Source organism: Hippopotamus amphibius, chromosome 8, assembly GCF_030028045.1.
Source record: "Hippopotamus amphibius kiboko isolate mHipAmp2 chromosome 8, mHipAmp2.hap2, whole genome shotgun sequence".
Classification (NCBI taxonomy): Eukaryota; Metazoa; Chordata; class Mammalia; order Artiodactyla; family Hippopotamidae; genus Hippopotamus; species Hippopotamus amphibius.
Window position 1 is genome coordinate 7141652 of NC_080193.1, and position 14757 is coordinate 7156408.

The 14757-nt window shown below is 48.6% G+C and overlaps 1 protein-coding gene across 1 annotated transcript; it reads right to left on the reverse strand.

The window, feature by feature from the left end:
- Window positions 1-7207: 7207 nt before the first annotated feature.
- On the reverse strand, window positions 7208-13104 carry CRYBA4 (crystallin beta A4). The gene is made up of 6 exons (XM_057746622.1): window positions 13084-13104; window positions 12421-12468; window positions 11662-11780; window positions 10647-10788; window positions 8958-9100; window positions 7208-7355 (listed from the first exon to the last, which is right to left on the reverse strand). The coding sequence occupies exons 1-6, from the start codon at window positions 13102-13104 to the stop codon at window positions 7208-7210; spliced, it is 621 nt and encodes a 206-aa protein (XP_057602605.1).
- Window positions 13105-14757: the final 1653 nt, after the last annotated feature.

Sequence of the window (14757 nt, forward strand, 5' to 3'; positions counted from 1 at the left end):
GAGAAGGTGTCTTTCGGGTCATGTGATAGCAGGATGGGGAATTTGCATAGCAGCATGGTTAGACTCATTTTCTCCATTTCTGGTCTCTAGGGCTTCCCCCACCTTGGTTTTGCTTTCAAGCTGCCTTCGAAGGCAAGTCCCAAGCTTACACCTGTAACTTCACAAGCCCAGCATGTAGAAAGCACCTCTTTCCGAATGGTTCCAACCAAAGTTCCAGAGCAGACTGTCATGGGCACCCCTTGGGTCACGTGCACATCCCTTGGCCCAATCTCCGTGACTGTTACCTGGGGCGCCCGGGTCCTCTTCACCTCTGGAATCAGGTGGGTCAACCTCATTGGATGCATTGACTCGGAGGGGAGGATGGGAGATTCTGGAAACCAAAACTGGGGTGAAAAGGGCAGACTGCCCCCTCGGGGAGGAAACGGTCATAACGTGAAGGCCTGCCTCCCCCCAGGTTTTGTGTCAAGAGAAGATTCAGGAGCGCGAGGCAAGAAAAGAGCCTCCGCACCTTGAGGTATTTCTCCTCCATTAGTCTTGAAGTTAGGCGAAGGGTAAACAGCGCCAGGAAGTAGGGATTGGGGCGGGGGTGTGGTCACCATCCACCGTGCGGGCTTGTGCCAGACTCCCTCCATCCCCCACCCCGGGTCCTGTGGTGGGGAGGAGGTGGTGTGTGCTTCCCAGACTCAAGTCCCTCAGCTGGCGGGCTGGGGGCGATGGTCTCCTGGGGGCGGGGTGATGATTGAGTGCCTGGCCCTGCGCGCTGCTTGAAGCAAACCTCAGTAGATGCTGTTTCCGTACAAAGGGCTGCAGTGATGAGCTTTGTGACTGTAATCATCATTGCTTTGGTCGTTGTTAGTGATGAACAGGGGTTCCAGCCAGCAGCTTCTGGCAGGATTTGCAGGAAAACGCTTGCTCGCGCACGCGCACACTCTCTCTCTCGCCCCATCTTCCACTTCTCACCTCCTTTCATTGTAAGTGGTTTCTTTACTTTCTATCTGACTGTCCCCATTGTCATCTTTGTCACAGCCTGTTTGCTCCCCAGGGAGTGACTCAGTAGTGTGAGGACTCTGTAGACCAGAGAAAGAACCAGACAGGTGAGGGAGAGGGGGACAGAAAAAGAGCAAGTGAAGAATAAGAGAGAGAAACCTCACGTGATGTCCCATCTCATTTTTTACAGCAGTTTTTTTGATATTGTCACTTTTTTAGATTGAATTATAGTTGATTTACAATGTTGTGTAAGTTTCAGGTGTATAGCAAAATGTTTCAGTTATACATACATATGTGTACGTATACATATATATGTGTGTATATATATTCTTTTTCATTATAGGTTATTACAAGATATTGGATATAGTTACCTGTGCTATACAGTAGGTCCTTGTTATTTCATATACAGTAGTGTGTACCTGGTAACCCCAAACTCCTAATTTATCCCTCCCTGCCCTCTTTCCCCTCTGGTAACCATAAGTTTGTTTTCTGTGTCTCACAGCACTTTTTTGAGTATCAATTTCCCCTTTACTAGATGAGGAAATTGAGGCTTAGTGAGGCAAAGCACCCTCCCCCAAAGTTAATCCTGTCTGGAAAACTCAAGATCCAGGATTCAGACTTAGGTGTGTACAGTTCCAAATGTGCTGTCATCCTTTGTGCCACACCACCCACTGGGGTGGGAGTATCTGAGTGTTGCGGCTTAGGAGAAGCCACGTGGATGGTGCTTGCTGTGTGCTCTTAGACAAGTCCCTTTCCCTCTCTGGGCCAAGAGGACACTGGTTTGAGATCTGCGGTCCCAGACCCTTTGGTTGGTTGTGTTCGCCAGGTGTGGTGTTCTGGATGATGGGTGTTCTGTGCTTACCACTTACTTCTGAACAAATAGCATCAATAATTCAAGTTCCCCTTCCTTTATAACCTAGGAGAATTGGTCTCCTGGCAAGATATGAAAAATAATTTCATGGTCTCTTTCCTCCCCTCCCAAGATCACCCCTGACAAATTGTCTCTTTATTGCCTGTCGCTCCAGCCATCATCTCACATCTGAGGTCCCCTTTTTTATAGTTGCCAGCCTCACTCTCAGCTCTGACTGGGACTGGCTTTTAATAAGGCCACCATCAAACTCCAGTGAGGCTCCCCCCATTCATTCATTCCATTCATTCATTCAGAAAATATTGCCTGCTCTGACCCCAGGGACCCACAGCTTTCCTATGATAGATGAGAAGGTCCCTAGTTATTCATACTAAAGTGTGAGGGACTACTTCCTTAATTCTTTTGAAGGAGGACATAAACCTAGCAATTTACCGCTTATAAATCCCATTCATGCCTAGTATCTCTTCATTGCTCCAAGAAACTTTATACCACTGGCTGGGTGGCCCCAGGCAAGTTGCTTGACCTCTCTGAGCCTCTGAGCCTCAAGTTCTTGATGAGTTTTATAGGGATAATAATTATGGCAAGGCATTACTGTGAGGTTTAAATTATATCCCATATGAAGGGAACCGACGCAGTATGTATCATCAATGTCATCGTTATTGTCATTATTGTGAGGAGGCATGCCCCTGGTAAGGCGGTTGGGGTGGAGATGGGGGCTCTCAAAGCAAAAAGACAGAGAAAGTTAAAACAATAGTAATAGCAATACTGAGAATGATACCAGCAACTTCCACCAGCTTTTCCTGAGGGCTTACCAAGTGCCTTGTGTATGTTGTGGGCACAGGCACGTCTAATATGTCATTTAACTTTTCACAAACAGAGAGGTTGGGTATTGTGTTTCCCCAGTGAATAGACAGGAAACTGGGGTGACAAGCTGATAAGCCCAGGATGCAAATCCAGGGCTGCGATGGCCTCTGCCCCAGAGGGTGGTCCCAACTCAGAGCTGTCAGGGTCACACAGCCTCACCTCTATGGTGGGTACAACTTTAGGGGGTACAACCTCCCCACAACCAGTGCCTTCTAGGGTCTCAGGGTGAAGACACTTCTGGTTAGAAGATGGTATCCGGGCCCAACCCCCATCCTAGGCCTCAGCAAAACCTCAGAATCCACAGAGATTGACTTCAGGACCCTCTCTCTAAATTGTCCTCATCCCTATGTCTTCCTGATGCTTATTCCCTAGGGCCAGTCATGAGACCACTTCCTGTATAGTATCCCTGCTCCCATAGCAACACAGCATTTCCACAGTGCATTTCCTAAACCCCTGCTGAACACTGGGACCTAAACATCCCCAAACTAATTCATACTAGGCTGTGAATCACTATCACACCACACTGCCGCATTTCTCACCTATATTCCTCAGGTCACTCGTGACAGAAGATGTTCCACCAAAAAAAGAAAAGATAATAATACTTGTGTGGTCAGATAAGTTTGGGAAACTCTGAATTGTCTATTCTCTCCAGAGAGTCATAATACAGATTAAACTCCTGCAAGCTGTGAGAACTCCTACAGTGTAGATACCAGTGGTAGCCAAAGCTATAGGATATAATTTTTTTTCAAGAAACAAAGTAACAATCAGTCATGGGTAAATCCTAAATGAGGAACCATGGAGGATGGGGGTGATCTTGGTGTCCCCCCAAATAGAATGTAAATCCTTCAAGGGAAGGGATTTGTATCTATTTTGTTCCCTGTTAGACCTTCAGCGCCTGTAATAGCATTTGGTACATAGTAGACGCTTGATAAAAGTTTGTCAAATGAATGAACGAATGGAGGTGAGTTGGAGAATGTCAGGCCTGTGTTCCAATCCTGACTTTGCCTCTAACTCACTGTATGTCGTCGGGCAAGTCCCCATCCCTCTTTGGGTTTCCATTTCCCTACCTGCAAAGAAAAAAATAAAAAAGGATGAGGCTCCATCATACATTTGCAGTGGGGGCAGTAGTGCCCCCAGAGGCGGGAATTGGTTCTAGAGGAGCAAACAAAACCAAAAAAAAAAAAAAAACCCACCCCAAAACCTTACTCTTTTTATGTATAAAGCACAGCTATACATATAGGACATACAGAGATATACATTATATCTGTGGTATTAAGATTCCATGGGGGAGGGGGCGGCCGTTTGGAAAACAATGTCTGAAAAGACTCTGGAGGGGTGGCAATAATGAAAAAAGGCTTGGAAAACACTATACTTGATCTAGAAGGTTCCTTCCAGGTCTGACAGTCTGCGAACCTCTGACTCTGTGTGAAAGGGTTGGCAGGAAATGTCTGAGGGTTCAGGGAACAGCAAAAATCAAAAACCTCGGGGGGAATAAACCTGGTGTTATGGACTGAGACGTTTCCTCTCAAAAGTCACAAGTTGAAGTCCAGCCCCCAGTACCTCAGAATGTAAGGGTATTTGGAGAAAAGGTCTTTTAAGAGGTAATTAAGTTAGGCTGTCAGGGTGGGGCCCTAATGCAAGAAGACTGGGGTCCTTACAAGAAGAGGAAGAAGCACCAGAGGTTCACACACAGAGGCAAGGCCGCGTGAGGACACAGGGAGAAGGTGGCCACCTGCAAGCCCAGGAGAGAGCTCGCACCAGAAACCAGCCCTGACGGCACCTTGATCTTGAACTTCCAGCCTTCAGGACTGCGAGAAAGTAGATTTCTGTTGTTTAAGCCACCCAGTCTGTGCTGTTTGGTTTTGGCAAACGTGGCAAACGAATACACCTGGGATGTTTAAGGAAGCATCACTATAGGGACATGTGGTCAGAGAGACCATGGGGGAGGCAAAGGATGGCCAGCCTTGTAGAGAACTAGGAAAGGTTTTGTTTTGTTCTTGGAGTGGAATAGGAAGTGTGGGAGGGTTTTTAAGTAGAGGGGGTGAAGATCCGCCTTACTTTTTTTTTTAATTAATTAATTTACTTATAAATTTATTTATTTATTCATTGGCTGCGTTGGGTCTTCGTTGCTGTGCACGGGCTTTCTCTAGTTGCTGAGAGTGGGGGCTACTCTTCATTGTGGTGCGCAGGCTCCTCATTGTAGTGGCTTCTCTTGTTGTGGAGCACGGGCCCTAGGCGCGTGGGCTTCAGTAGTTGCGGCACATGGGCTCAGTAGTCGTGGCTCACGGGCTCTAGAGCACAGGCTCAATAGTTGTGGCACACGGGCTTCGTTGCTCCGTGGCATGTGGAATTTTCCCAGGGCAGGGCTCGAACCCGTGTCCCCTGCATTGGCAGGCGGATTCTTTACCCCTGCGCCACCTAGGAAGCCCCCGCCTTACATTTTTTACCAGGACCACTCTGCTGGGTGGAGAACAGGTTGTTCAGAGGCAAAGGTGGGACCAGAGAGACTGAGGAGGAGAGAGGCGAGCAGGGCTTGGACCAGTGTGGGAGCAACAGGGATGGTGATAAGGAATTGGGTTCTGGTGCATTTTGAAGGTGGAGGCATCAGGATTTGCCAGTGGATGGGACTGTGGGTGTGAGAGATTTTGGATTATTCCAAAGGTTTGGCCCGAACAGCTGGAAAAGTGTAGCTTCGGTTTTGGATGGATTGTGTTTGAGATGTACATTAGAGGGCCACAGAGAGGTGTCGAGGAGGCAGTCAGTATTCACGGATGGGGTTCAGAGGAGAGGTCTCAGGAGAGATAAGCTGCAAGGAAAGACTGCCTCCTCATCCCTGTCCCATCGTCTGTCTCAGGCCTGTTCTTATCTACCCTGCACACCTGTGCTTCCCCATCACAGCACCTATCACAGGATATTATAGTCCCCTGTAGACTTGTCTGTCTTCCCCATCCAACTGGGTGAAAGGACTTTGTGTATCTTGTTTACCATTTCCCAGGGCCTGGTGCACAGTATGCCCCAAGCAAATGATGGTTTGAATGAATGGGATGCTACAAATAGAGGGGTTAAAAAGTACTGCAGTGCACATGATCCCAAACACATCCCTCCCCTTCCTGAGCCAGATAATGTTATCTTTCCCAGCAGGCTGTTCAGAACCCCACCTCTTCCTGACTCTCCCAGACTTGCTTATGACAGAGGAAGATAGTCCGGAAAAATAGCCAGATGGCTTATGATTGTGAGGACGGTGTCTATGTGAAGAACCAGGAGAGAGAGTAAGGAGGGGTAGGCGTGGGGGCGGGGAGAATGTATGTGTAGCTCTTGCCACTCAGGCTGCAAATGGAATGGGAGTTTATTTCTTTGTTTTAAAAGCTTTTAAGGTGGAAGGTGTTCGATGAGACTCCAGGGTAGTGTGTGCGAGAAAGAATCAGGGAGACAGAAAAGGAACGTGAGAAGCTCTAGGGGAGGCTCCCTCCATGCATGGCTTTAAAAATACACAAGCTTGGGATAATTTATCAGGAAGACAGCAATCATAAATATAATAACAGAGCATCAAGATTCTTGAAGGAAAAAAACAGGAAGCGAAAATGGACAAAACTAAAGGGAGAAGCAGATAAAGCCAAATCATAGTAGGAGATACTAACAGCCCTCTGAGGGACTGATAAAAAATTGATTTTTTTTTTAAATAATTGACAAGGATATAGAAAAATCTAACCAGTGTTGTGAACCAGCTTGACCTAATTGACATTTATAGAGCACTATACCTAACAACTGCAAGATTTAAACAATTTTCAAGTCTATCAAACATAGACCATAAGCTGGGCCATAAAAATAAGTTTCAGTTCATTAGAATGCTGAAATCTTGAGTATCTTCTCTGACCACAATGGACTTAAATAACAAGCCAATAACAATAAAATATCTAGAAAATCCCCACTATTTAGACACCATACCTTTAAATATAACACGGGTCAAAGAAAAGAATCATAAGGGAGACTAGAAAACATCAAACTGAATGATAATGAAAACATCAAGTTAAAATTTCTGGGAAGCAGCTAATGCAGTACTTACAGGGAAATTTATAGCTCTAAATGACTATATGGGGGGTGGGAGGAGGGGCCAAAATTAATTACCCAAGAGCCTACATTTAAAAGCTGGAAAAAAGAATATGGTAAACCCGAAGTAAATAGAAGAAAGGAAACACTAAGAATGAGAGCAAAACTCAGCGAAGTAAAACACAAATGACAGAGAAAATCAACAAAGCTAAAGGTTGGTTCTTTGAAAGGATTAATAAAATTGAAAACCACAGGCTAACACTAGACCTTTTTTTTTTTATTCCTTTTAGTTTTTCGTGCTGACTGTGCATGGACTGGCCCACAGTGGGTGCTGGGGTCATGCAGGGTACAGGGGGAGGCAGAGGAGAGAGCCTGTCACAGCCTCCACAGCTCCTCTGTTCCAGACAAGCACGTGTTCACGGCTCAGCGCTGGCCCCCTGCTCACTGCTGGATCCTTCGGATGCTTTGCACCTGGAAGGTCTGGGCATGAGAGCCCCACTCCCGGAAATGCTTGTAGTCGCCTGAGTGGTGGTCACACTCCAGCACATACTGAAAACCTCGGTAGCCAGGAAACTGGGAGCAAACCCAGCTGGAAAAGGGAAGAGGCAGACTGTTACCCTAGAGACGCACCAGCATGGTGATCGAGACGGGGAGAAGGGGACCCCACGCTGCAGGCACACTCCAGCCACCCGGCCTTCCTTCCCTGACATCCCTGCCCAGAGTGTGCCCTGCACCCCCAACACTGGGCCTTTTTGATCACGCTGCTCGCTCTGCCAGCAACACCGCTGCAGCCCTTCTTTGCCTGGTCAAGTTGGATTTATCCTTCAGGTCTCAGCTCAGTCATCACTTCATGAGGGTGGTCTGACTTCTTCTCCAAATTAGGTCGCAGTCCCCTATTGTACCTTTGTAGCACTCATGTGATTAGGCAATTAACAGATCATTTGTAAAAATGTCAGGCTCCTCTGTCCACAGTGAGCTCCTGGGTGTAGGGGTATGTGTGCCTGGTTCATCGTTATCTAGGGTCTCATCCGATGCCTGGTACAGAGGAGTTCAATAAATATTTGATGAAAAAAGGAAGGAACAGAGGGAAGGAGGAAGGGAGGGAGGGAGGAAAAAGTGGGGAATCTTATTCTTTCCCCTTCCTGCGTTATTCAGGGGCACTTCCAAGGAAAAGGCTATTGTTCTTTCAATTCATTGACCCCTACATTGTTCAGGACTAGACAAGGATTGGTGTCTCATTTTCTGAGCTTCCCTTTCCCTTTCTGTAAGAGGGAAGTGGACTCAAGAATCACAAGAGGTCCATCCTACTCTGAAACAAGATCCTCTGATGGTTCCTGAGAAAACTGAAAAAATAAAGTAACCCCACCTCCCACCTGTGCCCCTGCCAACCAGGAGCCAAGGGGTGCCTCAGAAGGTGACTCTCATATCCTAGATAACTGAGGATCTCACACCTCAGCTGTCCCCTGGGTGGAAAGGGTGGGAAGGGTAATGAGTCCTGGCCTTGAAGCTGGATTCAGGTACCTACCTGCTGTTGGACGTGAGGCAATTTGCTTAACCCACATCTATTTGTTTACTGCTGGGCATCCTTCCTCTCCTCTTCTGGTGAGAGACCCTGTTGCCCCTCCCCCTTGTCAGTGTGGGAAAATCCTCACTCTAGCAAATGAGGTTGTGGACAAGTCTAGCCAATCAGAGCAACCCATTCCTGTGGGCATAGTGATTGGTTCAGAGTTGAACGCATGAGCCGGGTTGGACCAATGAGAGCCTTCCCTGGAGCCTTTGGTGGAATCACTGAGAAGAAGACTCTCTCTTTCCCTGGAGCTGGCTGGAATATAAGGATGAAGCTGCAATCTTGCCTTCACATGGGAAGAGCTTGCCTAAGAATATAGCCACACTGAGGCAGGCAGAGGAAGAGGGGGAGAAAGACAGATCCCTTCTGTCCCTGGATCCAGCTGTGCCTGAAGCTAGTTATGGGGCTAATAAATAACCTTGAGCTTAATATCAGTGTGATCTGGATGTCCACTACTTGCAATCCCAGAAATTTTGCCTGATACTTCCCTGTGCCTCAGTAGCCTCCTCTGGAATGTGGGCATCAGATCTCCAAAGTCCCCAGCACTTTGTTTTCACAGGAGGTGTCCCCCCCTGTCTCAGCATCCTCTCTGTCCCTGCCAAGCAAAGCCTTGCGTCCACTTACGCCCCCGAGTGGACGTGGAAGGAGCCCACTTCATTGCCATCCCAGCCCATGGCCTGGAGGGAGGGGTAGTCATCGCTCAGCTCTCCTTTTCTGCCCAGGAAGTTCTCTTGCTCAAAGATGGTCAGCCTCGAGTCGCGGTGGTTCTGCAGGCACAGGGAACAGGGTCAGAGCATCAGGTCCTCAGTCGGAAACCCAGGAGCCTCTTGCTGGCCCCCACACCCCTGCTCGTCACCAGAATCAGCCTTTCTTGAAACCTTTTGAAAGGACAATAAGGCAACAGGCACCAGAAACCTTACAAGAGGTATACTGCTTGCCCTCCCAGAAATTCTGGTTTCAGAACCAGAATTTTCAAAGAAAATAATCAAGGAACAAATAAGCTTTGGCGATAACAGTGAAAGAAAGGAAAAAAGAGAAGAAAAGAAAATCAACCTGAGTACCCAACAACAGGGGATCGGATGGTATGCTGGGATATTGCACTATGGTTAAGAGAAGGGTGTGAAGATCTGGGTTCAAATCCTGACTCTCCATGTACCAGCTGACTGAGCTTAAAACATGTCACACAGCATTTCTGAGCCTGTTTCCACATCTCTAAGATGAAACTAACCACATCTACTTTTCAGGATTGTTTTGAGGACTAAATGAAACCAGAAGATGTAAACTGGGTAAAGGCAGGGATTGCATCTGTGGGAGTCCACGTCGGTCCCCGTATTGGCGTAATGCCTGGGCCATTTGTGGAACAAATGAACAAATGAACAGTCACGAAATTATATCCTAGGGAGCTGTGGAAAATGATGCCATAGGTGAGATTTAATCACCTGGGAAGGTGATCATGAAATACTTGCAGAAGGAGAAAAGCTGGTTTCCAAGCTTTAGGTTCATTATGGTTCAATGTTTACAACTGAACGATATGCATGCAGAGATATGTAGATATAGATGGTATAGATAAACCAGTCTAGGCTTAGATACTGATACCAATCACGGCAGATATAATCTGTGGATGGCATATAAGACCCAAGGAAATGTAAGACCACGGAAATCTCCAGCACTGATAATAGCAAGTTTCTGTCTCAGAAGTGCAGGTATAAGTGACTTTTATCTTCTTATTCGACTATATTGGGTTTTTCCCTGAACTTTAGGTGATAAATATATGTGCCGTATGTGACTTAAAATCCATAAAAGTCGTTTTTGAAGGAAAAAAAAGTACACCTTTCTGAGCCTCAGTTTTTTCATCTGTGAGATGGGGGTAGTAATGCCTGCCTCCACCCGTACTCTGTGAACAGTAGCTAAAATATAAAATCAGGAACGCTGATAATGCATTAGGAAAAGAAATAGAACCCTTCTTCCTCGCATTGCCCCGCCATCTCTGGCACCCACCCTCTCCTCCGTGTCCCTGAGTCATGAAGAGAGGGACACAAAACACGAAGGAGCTCATATTATAACCAGAGTTGCAATGGGCGGAATGTTTGTGGCTGGCTCTGTCCAGATGCTATAGGTACATTCTTTTTTCCCACAACATAGGTACTATGGCCCCATTTCAAGATGAAGAAACTGAGGCTCAGAGAGGGGAAGGACCTCCATGTCACCCAGCTTGAAGCAGTGACATGAGAATTTGAACTCTGGGACATCCCGTCCCCAAGCCCCCACTGGAGGGGCACAGGCCCCCCGGGACCAGGCAGTGGCAGGACTCACAGCGCAGGCCACAGGCCGGAAGGAGGTGAGCCTCTCAGAGGGGTAGGATGTGTTGCCGCTCCAGGCGTCCCAGGATGGGTACTCACCCCGCTCCAGCACATACTGCTGCCCTTGGAAGCCAGCGTGCTCAAACCCCACCCACCTGTGGACAGAGGGTAGAGTACAGGAGGTTAAGAGGCCCCCCACCCTGAGTTCTAGACCAATGGTTATCATGTAGGGGTGACTTTCCCCCCAAGGAGGCATTTAACATTGTCTACAGGCATTCTTAGTCGTCACGCTGGAAGGAGGGAGGAGAGGGTTTTGCAACTGGCATTTAGTGAGTGGCGGTCAGGGACACTGCTAGACATCCTCCCGAGCACAGGACAGCCTCCCAGCACAGGATTACCAGCCCCAACATCCACTGTGCTGATGTGGAGAAGCCCAATCTAGGTGTAACAGCCCACTGCCTTGCTGTGCATCCTGTAGGTAGGGGACCGGCTCCATGCAGGTGCCTGCCACCCTTGTATGTATCCCTCTAGGCCATGTAGGTGAAGCTTGGCCATATGATGACTTAAGCCTTGGCCATCTCATTAATCCCTCCCGCCCCAACGAAACATATCTCATGCTCAGAGCCTCAGTCAGGCGACAATGTTCAACTAAAGAGTACTAACATTATTATTATTACTATTTACTATATTTAGTTTTATAGTTACCTTCTACTTTTGGTGAGTGATATTTTGATTTGTGCCTAAGAGGGACATTTCAGACCCAACACTGAATTTTAAAGATCTGCCCTGCAGGGCTGCCTTATCCAATGGGAAGGCTCTGTGTGAATGACACCCCCTACATTTGAGCAGTGCACAACCTGTGCAACCTTACACTGCCATCCTGCATGTTCCCCAGCATCTCCAAGGAAGGCATACTGGTACAGTTAGAGCCTGGGAAGATAGGACCTAGAGCATCTAAAAGTCTCAGCACCCCTTTCTAGATCCCTTCCTGTCTCTCCCACCCCAACTCCAATCCCCCCTGGACTCACGCTCCACTCAGCACTTTCAAAGATCGCACAGTCTCAAAACCAAGCTCCAGCACGCTGGGGCATTCAGCTGTGAACTCATGCCTTCGGCCTTGGAAGCTTTCCTCGTCCCACACCACAATCTATGCCAGAGAGAAGAGGTGGAAGTGGAGATGCACATTGGAGTTCCGTGATGGGTTAGGGGCTCACCCTAGGACTCAGGATGGGATGGGGCAGACCAGGCAAAGCAGGGATTGTGAACTCAGATGCCTCCAGGGGCCAGGGAAGGAGCAAGAGGGCTGAGAAGCGGGGAGCACAGGCCCTGTGGAAGTGGGTGGCCTGTGCTCAGTGCCACCTACTGTTGCCACTTGGTAATGCGACCAACTGTTCCATTTCCCAAGACAACTCCTATATCTGGACTTTTCTGTGGACCTTCCAGGTTTTCAAAGGCTGATGACAAGTTCAAAGGCTGGGTTTTTTTTTTTTCTTTTTTAACACAAAAGAAGTCAAAGAAAGCATGCCCAAAGACTATGTACAATTACTAGTTTGCTGTCTCTGCCAGAGAGACGGTTAAATTTGGGGACCAGAAGACCCAAGTTCAAATCAAGGCCCCTGTGTGTGACCTTGGGCAAGACCCCCTCCCTCTCAGAGCCTCGCTTGCACCCTTTGTGCAATGGGCCCTCATTACCTCACCCGCAGGGGTGAGGCGGGGATTCAATGAAGGTAGGGGCAGGGGTGCCTGCCCACTCCCAAGACATCACCACCCCCCATGCCTCTTCCTACCTTCCAGTGTCCCGCTGACTTGGTGCACTGCAGAGACATGCTTGCTTCCTACGCAAGAGAAGGATGTGATAAGCTTCCACCCTGACTCTGCTCCCCTCCCTGAGACTGACGTCTCGTGTGGGCTGATTGGGATCCAGGTGGGGTCCTGATGTGCCCGAGGTTGGGGGCAAAGTGCAGCTTTGGCCTGTCCTCCTCCTGCCCTTTCCGTCTGTGACCAATACCCTCTCCTTTTCTTCCATCCCATCACTATCTCAAAATGTACCCATCCTGGGTCCTGTTCCTCTAAGCCCTGCTCTGTATTGTTTTATCTGCTCGCTATGGGAAATAGTGCCTGCCGGTGGGTGGATGCATCAGCCTGGGCGAGCACCAAGGTGCCCAGCTTAAGAGCCACCCAAAGAGAGCACCTGACCGGAAAAGGGGACTCCAATAGCGGCAGTTGAAGCAACAGGACTGCAGGAAGAATTCTGGTATTAAATGGGGGTTGCAGGTACTGGCCTTGATGTCTGGAGTCTGGTTAGGATGCCTTGGTTCAGACGAAGATGGCATTCAGGATAGCACAGTGATGTCCCTAGCACTGGGGACCTGGGCTTCCCTCCCCCCACCCCCCCCCAGGATGGTCACCCAGAGCTCGGATCCCACCCCTTCTCCAAGCCTGGGACTTACCGAGATGGACCCAGAGAACATGCCAGACCTGGGACCAGCCGAGGTCAGGCTCTTATAGGCAGGGAGGAGAGAGGGCCCCTGGGGGACAGAGCCCTGACTCAGCAAGCGAGCAACGGGAACAAAAGCCAGCCTTGGCTGGAGCTCCCGTGGAGAGGTGTCAGCAGCATTGGCTTTGGTTGGGAGGGAAAGGTCGGGTTGCGGCCCTCAGGGATCACCCATGAAGGAGGCAAGAGGAGGAAGGTCTGCCTTAATCAGCTCCACGGGACTCCTGGGAAGGAGAATGAGCGGCGGACAGAGTCTAAAACCCTCATCCTTCTTAGCCATGTGACCTGGGACAGGTCATTTCCCCTATTTCTCCCTATAAAGTGGGGCAAGAATACCATGCATCACAGGGCCGGTGTGAGATCACATAACACGCCTGGCACAAACGTTCAACAAATGCCTCTATGTTCCCCCCTCTCAGGTCCCTTCCTCTTCCGGTGGGGGCAATCAGGGTGGGCTTCATGGTGGAGGTGGCATTGAAAGTAGGTTCCAAAGGGTGAGGAGGATATATACAAAATGAGATGGAAGGAAATGCTTTTGCTAGGCAAAAGTGCAGAGGTGGGAATTTGGGGCTGGTGGCCCGATGGGGCTGGAGTTCAGGGACCCTGGAGGAGAGCAGAGGGGCACAGGCAGGCAAGGTGGCTGGGCCAGGGCCTCCAGGGCCCACAGAACCCAGAGAGGAGTCCAGAAGGCTCTGTGGGCAGAAGAAGGAGCTGGTGGGTGTGAACATGCTTTGCAAACTGCAGCACACCTGCCGAATAGCCAGGGTTTGTAGAATTTGCTTTGTGCACCCTCTCCCCACACTCCTACCTCTGAACTGGCCTAAGAGGAGCCTCTCACAGCACGGGAAAGTGTCTGGCTGGAAACCAGATCACTCTGGGTGACCTGGAGGATGTCTGATGTCAGCTGATGGCCTGTAAAACGGCGATATTAGTTCCCTCCCGGGAGGGTTAAATGCAGCCCTTATGAAATGCATAACTTTAATATTAGGTTGCCATGGAGATTAGAGGCTAAGAATGTAGCCTCTGTAGCCAGACTGCCCAGGGTTGTGCCCCACTCTTGCTGGCTGGGTAACCTTGAGCATGGTACTGAATCACTCTGAGGCTCGGTTTCCTCATGTGTAAAATGGGTATAACAAGGTAAGTTGGGTTTATCCTAAGAGATAGGGGTAACGTGAGGGTAAATGTGAATTACAAATGAACAGCACTTGCTGTTCCGGAGCTGCTCCTTGAACATAACAGTCATCATGTCGTCATCACTGCTTGAAAAAAAAAAATTTCTATTGACACATCTGCACTCCTATGTTTGCTGCAGCGTTACTTACAGTAGCCAAGATACGAAAACAACCTAATTATGCATCAGTGGATGAGTGGATAAAGAAGATGTGGTATATACCTATAATGGAATATTATTCAGCCTTGGAAAAGAAGGAAATCCCGCCATTTGCGATAACATGGATAGACCTGGAGGGCATTATGCTAAGTGAAATAAATCAGACACAGACAAAGACAAATACTGTACGATTTCACTTGCATATGGAATCTTAAAAAGCAAAATCAGAGAAGTAGAGAGTAAAACGGTGGCTGCCAGGAGCTGGGAGGTGGGGAAAGGGGAGGTGGTGCTCAAAGTATA

Coding starts and splice junctions, on each gene's coding strand:
- CRYBA4 (XM_057746622.1), bottom strand. CDS start 13,104: ATGTTCTCTGGGTCCATCTCG. Junction 11,781..12,420: donor AGTCAGCGGGACACTGGAAG/GTAGGAAGAGGC, acceptor TCTCTGGCATAG/ATTGTGGTGTGGGACGAGGA. Junction 10,789..11,661: donor TTGAAAGTGCTGAGTGGAGC/GTGAGTCCAGGG, acceptor CTCTGTCCACAG/GTGGGTGGGGTTTGAGCACG.